Source organism: Pholcus phalangioides, unplaced genomic scaffold (assembly GCF_987345545.1).
Source record: "Pholcus phalangioides strain wild (caught in Gottingen) unplaced genomic scaffold, Ppha-v1.0 ptg000021l_1, whole genome shotgun sequence".
NCBI classification, from domain to species: Eukaryota; Metazoa; Arthropoda; class Arachnida; order Araneae; family Pholcidae; genus Pholcus; species Pholcus phalangioides.
This window is the reverse complement of record NW_028301614.1, coordinates 9,171,675-9,180,006: the sequence shown is the minus strand read 5'-3', so window position 1 is coordinate 9,180,006 and position 8,332 is coordinate 9,171,675. Positions and strand designations below refer to the sequence as shown.

At 41.3% G+C, this 8,332-nt stretch overlaps 2 protein-coding genes across 3 annotated transcripts in view; one reads left to right on the top strand and one right to left on the bottom strand.

The window, feature by feature from the left end:
* The window catches only part of LOC149070577 (plexin-A2-like), a 415,911-nt gene that overhangs the window by 188,895 nt on the left and 218,684 nt on the right, over nt 1-8,332 (bottom strand). The window lies entirely within an intron of this gene.
* Nucleotides 191-3,741, top strand: LOC149070579 (uncharacterized). The gene is made up of 2 exons (XM_089248890.1): nt 191-763; nt 1,375-3,741. The coding sequence occupies exon 2, from the start codon at nt 1,379-1,381 to the stop codon at nt 2,780-2,782; it is 1,404 nt and encodes a 467-aa protein (XP_089105016.1). The 5' UTR covers nt 191-763; nt 1,375-1,378; the 3' UTR covers nt 2,783-3,741.

Here is an 8,332-nt window from a genome sequence, read left to right as displayed (position 1 = left end):
CTCATCCTCAATCATTAATTTTATATCGCGATCACTAACTAAATCCTCGTTGAGACATTCATTGACGAAATTATCGTCATTTTCCAACAATCTAACTAATTCTTCTTTACTTATACCGAAATCGATAAAACTAGCCATTGCGCGAACGTACGAAGCGAAAGCTAAAAAACTTGATGCTGTCTGGACAAAACTCAAAAACGAAGTGAGAGGATCTGCAAAGAAGATGATACTTTTAATGAGATAAAGGGTTAGGAAGCGATAACGAGTCTCGTGTGCTATGCGTCATTACTCGGGCAGACAGTACTCATATAGTTATCAGTGTCGCGTGCAGAATAATCGAAGCAACGCGAGTGATGCATACTCACGTCAATATCATTATCAGTGATTTATGTAACATTGGATAGTGTATCGTTAGATATTGGTACTGTATCAGTGATGCATGCTCACATGAATATATTGTATCAGTGATTCACGTGAATGAGATAGTGATGCTACTCACATCATTATCAGTGATTCATGTAACATTGGATAGTGTATCATTAGATATTGGTACTGTATCAGTGATGCATGCTCACATGAATATATTGTATTAGTGATTCACGTGAATGAGATAGTGATGCTACTGGGTGCACTTTGAGATTCACAGTATATTCCTATACTTATGCTTATCAACTGCAACTGCAGTATATAAACTGCGGGACAGACACAATTCCTTAACTTAGTTCTCTCGCTCGCTTGGATACACTTCTCTCTCCGCAACTTGGTAAGATTTTTTTTTCTATGGCTTCTTGCGTGTTAGATTTTGAGGGATTCTTGCTTAAAAGTGGGATATATGTTGTTAAGGAAATGGCTTGCTTTGATTTAAGCACAGGGAGAGTATATCACTCTCTCTACAAGCCGCCATTCTCTAGCAAGGAGCTATCCGAAGAAGATTTCCCACAAATGCTCTGGGTTAGCAGAAATCTTCTTAATATTAGATGGGGGGAAGGGCTTTTCGATTATAATTTAATGAAAATTCATCTCACCACTGTTAATAACAGATATAGTTGCATTTATGTGAACTGCAGGCAAAAAAAAAAATTTCTAGAGCAACGATTCAACCTGGAGACAGTGAAAGTCTTAAACTTCCCAAAATCCTTGACTTCTTGCGGGTTTCACCCTCTGCAAAAAGGGCATTGCGCAAGAAGCAAGGTCGTAGCATGCGCTGAATGGTTAGATGCATAAAAATTTAATTTTGTAAAATAATAATAATAATAAAAATTTAAAAAACTTAAAAAAAAAAAAAAAACTTCTGTTAAAATATATATTTCGCAATTTTTTTTTTTTTCATCTTGAGAGTTGCGGAGAGAGACTGTATGCGTTGTTTTCATTTAGACAGATGGAAAGCCTCCGCTATGAATACGCTCGGAACGTACTGGATACTTCCGTTGCGATACTACACCAGCTCGAATCTGAAATCGTGTACCGTCCAGCAGAGGAATGCGTCTTCAAGTTTGGCGACAAGACTTATCCGATGCCCAGACAGCATGCTGGGTATGGTGACGCTGGCCTACACTACACCTTTTCCGGAATGACCCTCCAGGCCCAACCGTGGACACCTCTCCTCTTGGATTTGAAAGCCGTGGTCGAGAGCATCTCAGGCCATGACTACAACTTTGTTGTCGTCAACCGATACTCTGATGGAACCAAGAGCATCTCCCCGCATTCCGATGACGAATCACAGCTCGTCAAAGATTACCCCATCGCTTGCCTCTCCCTGGGCGCTGAAAGAAAGCTCGTGTTCTCTCGACGGGGGCACCAATCCGTGGACCGAATCCTGGAACACAACAGCCTGCTGACGATGCTACCTCCAACCAACCAGCTGTGGCGTCACGCGATACCTAAAGACCCAAAAGTAAAAGACGTCCGACTCAGCCTGACGTTCCGGAAAATGGTTTCGAGTAACAAGCGCCCATCACCGAACACTCAACCACCATCGGCTAAGAGATCTCGCAGCAGTGGATTCAATAAGGAAGCGCCGCCTCCCAACATCTTTCACGTGAAGGAGAACTTTTTCGTCAGCGTCGTGATCTTCAGTGGTGAAGTGCGCGTACATATTCGAGAATTTTTCGAACGCGATGGACTCATGCACCCAGCTAAAAATGGAGTGACTCTTTCGCCGTACGTGTGGGAATGTTTGAGAACCGAATTCTCTCGTCGTACTATGCTGCAACGCGTTGATAGAACTTTCCTAGTGTCGGAGAATCTGATCGTGGACTACAGCGGTGATGATGTGCTAATTCAAACTCTACATCGCGGGGACAACAAAATTTTCAAGTGCTCCGAAAACCCCCTCAAAATGACTTTCCAGGCAATCGAGGCACTCTTCTGGAGCGAGGATGATAAACCACTTCATACCGTGATCAGTGAGCTCGTGCAGAAAACGCTCTGCTTGGACTATCTGAAAGTGTGTGTGCGCGAAAACCAAACTAAAGGAACGAGTTCTATGGATATCACCGACATTTTGGCTAAATTGGTGAGTGAAAAACTTTTTGCTAGCATCGAAAAAATTGTTGACTGCCATGGGTGTTCCATGGGATATGCTAATCAGTTGGGTCATGAATGTCTGCAGTTGAATGATAATTTAATGTTTTATAAATATTTTGATCATGCTTTAACCCTGATTGACTTTCGCGAAGTCGCTAAAACTCTGGCGGAAAATTACGATGTAGCGGAAAAATGTTTTAATGCGATTGATTTTGATGTTTTGAAATCTAAGATAGAAGAAATTTATTTGAAATAAATGAAAATCATATAAAATGACTTTGTATTTTATTGCTCCTTTGGTTTATTTTTACTTTTCAGCTTGGACATACAAAAGTTTATTTGTGACTTGAAAAAAATTTTATTTTAAAATTAATGAAACGATTCATCTTTGTTTAGTTTAGAAAATAAAGTTTAATTTAGGAATGAAAAAATCATCAGAAAATAAAGTTTAATGTAGGAAAGATCCCCAAGTTAGAAAAAAAAAAAAAGTCTGAAATTAAACGATAATTTGGGAAAGATCCTTCTCTTTGGTGATATCTTCGAAGTGACGTTATGGGAAAATCTTGGGATAGAAAAAAATTAAGTTAGAAAATGCATCCCTCCAAAAAATAACAAAGTCAGAAAATAAAGTTTAATTTAGGAATGACCCCTCTTTGAAATAATCTCATCACTTGGGAAGTCAGAAAATAAACGATAATTTGGGAAAGAGTTGAAAGAACGGTAATGAACTTTAAATTTCCCAGGGTGTTGAGAAAAAAAAAAAAAACCAAGTCAGAAAATAAAGTTTAATTTAGGAGCAAATTTTTTCTAAGTCAGAAAATGAATTCAAAAGTTTAATTTAGGAATGAAAAAAAAAAATCATTAGAAAAATAACTAAGTCAGTAAAAAAACAATAATTTGTGGAAGAAAAGATTAATTTAGGAATGACCCCTCTTTGAAATAATCTCATCACTTGGGATGGAAAAAAAAAATTTAGGAGCATCCCTCCAAAAAAAAAAAAAACAAGTCAGGAAATAAAGTTTAATTTAGGAGCAAATTTTTTCTAAGTCAGAAAATGAATTCAAAAGTTTAATTTAGGAATGTTCCCTGAAAAAAATCATCACTTGGGAAATAAAGTTTAATTTAGGAATGACCCCCCTGAAAAACGATAATTTGGGAATGACATCATAGGCAAGAACGATAATTTAGGAATGACGTCATAGGAAGCGCCATCTAGCGAGCCTCAACAAGTGCGAAGCACCCATTTGTTTGATGCGCAGCAAGTGGGGAGCCCTATTGTTTGATGCGCAGCAAGTGGGGAGCCCTATTGTTTGATGCGCAGCAAATGCGCAGTCCTATTGTGCACCAAAACCGCTAAAATCACCCTACTACCAGAGTAACACCAAGAATGCTGATTCTACCGTCCTCTCGAAATTACGTTTGCACTTTCCCCAGGTAACCATCATCATTTTTGCGACTATATATGGTTTCCACAATTGTTTACTCGCGATGTGCGTGAATGGTCTATGCACCTGATCTTGTACATGAATTTTGTTCAAGCTGCAATTAATGGTTACGTTTCCCGGAAGCACTCGGGGCCCCTCTTGGGACAATGTGCTTACATCACCTGGTGCGACAGAGCCTGGCTTTCTGTAGATTCCTATCGCTATTGCAAATATAAACGCAAAGGCCGCAACTTGCAAACTACCCAACGAGGTGGTTGAAAAGATGCTCATGAAAATATGGTTGTCGAATATATATCTAAACTATATCAAAAATACATTGAACATTGAAGGACCGCTTCCCATCTCAAGGAGATATCGAAGCGTTCCCGAACCATGGATGCATCCGGAATTTTATTAAATGAGTATATGTATATATATCTATATAAATTTGTATAACAGAATAACAAGTCCAATTACAGGAGTATAAATCAACGGAATAATTACGATGAATCGTGATATAAGAATCGAAATCTAAATTGATATTATAGCGTCCTTGGCACGTCTGGACTCGGTAATCGAAGTTCCGTTGGTGGCGGTCCATCCGCGTTCGTTGGATGCCACAAGTTATAGTCGTGTAGGGGAAAATCGATGTCATGTTTGTGTCACATGAAGTCCTGGTCCAAGTGTCCAATTGAGCCAATGTTCGGACATCCTGGTGTTTTAGCTCATTCTAAAGGCACACATTCCTTCTTCTTAAACGTGTTAATTGTGTTAGAATTCGTGACACCCGGGGGGTAAGCTATTCCATTTATTCACAACCCTATAAGAGGAAAACTCCCTGCTACACCACAACCTGGAATTGTCCCTTACTAAACGAGACTCGCGTTCCCTTGAAAAAAAAAAAGGTCACACCGGCAGGAAAAAAGGCGATACTGCCCACTCACTGGGAACCTCGTTAAGGGAGGTGCATTACGGAAAGGCCGGTTATCTGAGGGTCAGAACAGCGTTTGGGAAGGAGGCAGTTGGGTCTCGTGTCCCTAATTGCATTTTCCCAACTACTCGTTCAATGGTACTGAGTTGCCAAAATGCATGTTTGAAGGACCACAACTAGAAACGAAAATTTAATGTGTCACCGGGACCAGTGTCTATTTTTGCCCCCTCCCCCCCCCCCCTCCATCTCTAGTAAATTTTAACGGAAAAAAACTAAAATCAGCGTTCTTCCTGATCCAGCGCCCATGACAACAGACTTCGCATTTTTGCTCCGGTTGACTAAATGTTTGGATGCGGTTCTGTGAAGTGTAGCCCTTTGAAAACAGTTTAACTGAAAAATTTTCTACAATTAGTAGTCACCCCACAAGTATCACCCCCCTCCCGATTAAAACTCCTACGGAACCTAACGAAAACCAGATTGAATTAATTTGGGGTTGTGCTGAGTGCTGACAGGGTTGCCGAAATACATGTTTGCAGGGCCGTGTCCATTTTGGCAGCCACTCCCTTCTAGTAAATTTTAACGGAAAAACAGCAAAATCAGTGTTCTTACTGATCCACCGTCCACACTGTCCGCACACAGCCACTGACTCCCCCCCCCCCCCGCTCCTCTCCTGCTCGCGGCCCTGCATGATTGCTCCAGTTGACCAAATGTCCAACTACGGTTCTGTGGCACTCTGAAAGCAGTTTTACTGAAATTTTTTTTGCTATTAGCACTTATTAGAGGACAGTTACGTCGGATTGTGGTGTGCTAAGCACCGACAGTGATTTATAGCATGGGTCTGAGGACCCTGAATTGATTCAGAAATCAAAATGCCCAACGTAAAGATCAAGACGAGCATATATGTACGGAAAGATGTACTCCCCACGTGGTTAAATATGCTCCAAGATCAATAAGTATGTTCTCTACATGCTAGTATAACTTCGTTTATACGTGTTGAACCCATGGAACGCGGGCCGAATGTGGCCCTCCGAGTCATCCGATGTGGCTCGCGACCCCAAACCTAAATTTGTAAAAATGAACTAAGCAACATATAGGCGTACGCAGAATTTTCACAGGGTGTGTTCAATTTTATTTTCTTCTCGATTGGGGGGGGGGGGTACGTTTTTTCCTGTAAAATTACACTATATTCTCGGGTGGGGGGGGGGGGTTAGACAAAGAAGTGGCCCGTGTTCTCCAAACGGTTGAACACTCACTTGGCTTAGTTGATAGACTAACTCGACCGGCATACGTGAGACCCGGGCTTCGAGTCCCGGTGGAGGCAGAGATGACGTTTTTCCAAAAATCATTATCGGTATTTCTACACATGAACAGTCATTTTTCACTATATCTTGTTTCAAAACGAGCACCCACAAGTTCCACACACTTCAGACGTCGGAGCCGAATTTGCTGTGGGTGCTCGAGAACCAGCAATAATTTACGGCATGATGGGTCTGAGCACTTACTGAATTGATTCGGGAATCAAAAATTTCCCACATAAAGATTAGGATGAGCACCACATTTCCGATGCCTCTGCCCAATGACACCCCATGATCAAATAATCGATAGAACCATAAAAAAAAGCCTAGAATATCAATAATAATAAATGATGTCGAAAATTCTACGATTGCCAATTCAATATCTTAAGAGTTTTTCGATTCCAGACATCAAATTCGAAACGTGTTTGAGTTTGTCTAGCATGAATCCTCGTATAGATGGCGCTAAGGTCATCTCTTCGTGGAGAAGAAGAAAGGAAGCATCTCTACTATATATGGGACGCTAATCCCCCCATCACCAAACCTCCTCTTCCCCCCGATGTCCTCCTGGCTAAAGGAAGATGAGGATACTTAATCCCCTTTTGTTCGCGGATGCCCTTTTGGGGGAGGATTAGCAGGCCTGGGGAAAGGATTAGTTACCGGTAAATACTTCTCCGTTAAGACCTCTTCCTCCATCCTTGCTGCCAGTACAGTACTCTATACAGAGTTATGTGTGTGTGTGCGGGGTTAATAACTTCCCCTAGACACAAACGACTATTCTTGTTAAAGAGAAATTTCGTGTTGTGGATAGGAATGGGTGTGGGGGCGACAGGAAAGGATTGTGCTCGCACACGTGCGTGTGGAGGGTGGATGAGGAATAATTATGTAGCAGTTGCCGAAGACGGTGGTGCCTCCTAATCATCTATTACTTAACCTCCACCTCGCGATTACATACTTCGCGGGAAGGAGGGCAGGGATCTGAGACGCCTACGGGATGTGCATTTATGTAAATAACACCTCTCCAGCGCCTTCCCCTCATTATCCGAGCGTTATGAAGAGACCATGATGAGGTTGCAAAAGCCATCAACAAACTAACGGAGACACGATCTAATCCCGTTTACTCGAACTGGATCATTTAACCGGATCATAAATTCTTCTTAAGATTAGGGTCGAGGCGTCTGCAAAAAGCCCAACCACCCCCCTTTTATATTTAGTGCGGCGGCGACGGCAGACACTTGTAAGACCGTCGAGGTTGTGTTGTTCGTCATTTTACTCAAAGTCGAGATTAATTTCTTAGCGATCGAGTAATGATGATCTGCAATCCCGGGATTCGGATTTGTGTGAATTTGATCCCCCCTCCACCATTAGTTACGTTTAACGTGTGCATTTGTAATCGCGAAATTAGTGAACTGTCGTGCTGATAACTGCCGTCATAATCACTCGAAATAGCTGGATGTGTATGTATTTAAAAAAACTTATTTTAATAGTTTTGAATGCACGTGTCAGCTGTTACCGAATATATAATCGCATTAAAATTCATTCGGGCGCATAATTGCATGTCTTAAAAGGTATTAAATGATCTATAAAAATCAGCTCAAGCAGCTAACATGAAGTTCTAGCGCAAATAACTAGGCATAGCAAGTATCCTCTACGTTTAATGCCCATCATCATTAGAGGAGCACCCTTTTGGAACTACTGACATATGCTCAAACCCAACATAATATTCGTGCTAAAATGGGCGTGTTTCACAACTTCGAGGTGCAAATGCGAGCCCCCTTTAAAAGAAAATCTTCCATCTTACAGACTTTACACCTAAAAATTGCACTCGTAAGAATGTCTTTGAAAGATAAATGACAGCGCCTGACATACGCACGCATGAAACTTGCATATGAGGCATAGTTAGGTTCCACTAAAAAGGGATAAATAAGAGCTCTATTGTAGTTTCTGTCGCTAAAACCCTGATAAGCGCAATAGGACCATATCCCTCTCGCCAAATCCCTTCACTCGATCATTTTCATAGTGTCACTCACTCAGTTACGCGCTCTGTCACTCATACGGTCACTGACTCGCTCACACATTCACTCACTTGTTCAATCACTCGCTGGTGACAAACTTTTGTTGGTGAATTGTGTGGTGTTGAATTTTCCATAAATCATTGA

Excerpts from the sequence above, each read along its gene's own strand:
- LOC149070579 (XM_089248890.1), top strand. The coding sequence starts at position 1,379 with ATGGAAAGCCTCCGCTATGAATACGCTCGGAACGTACTGGATACTTCC.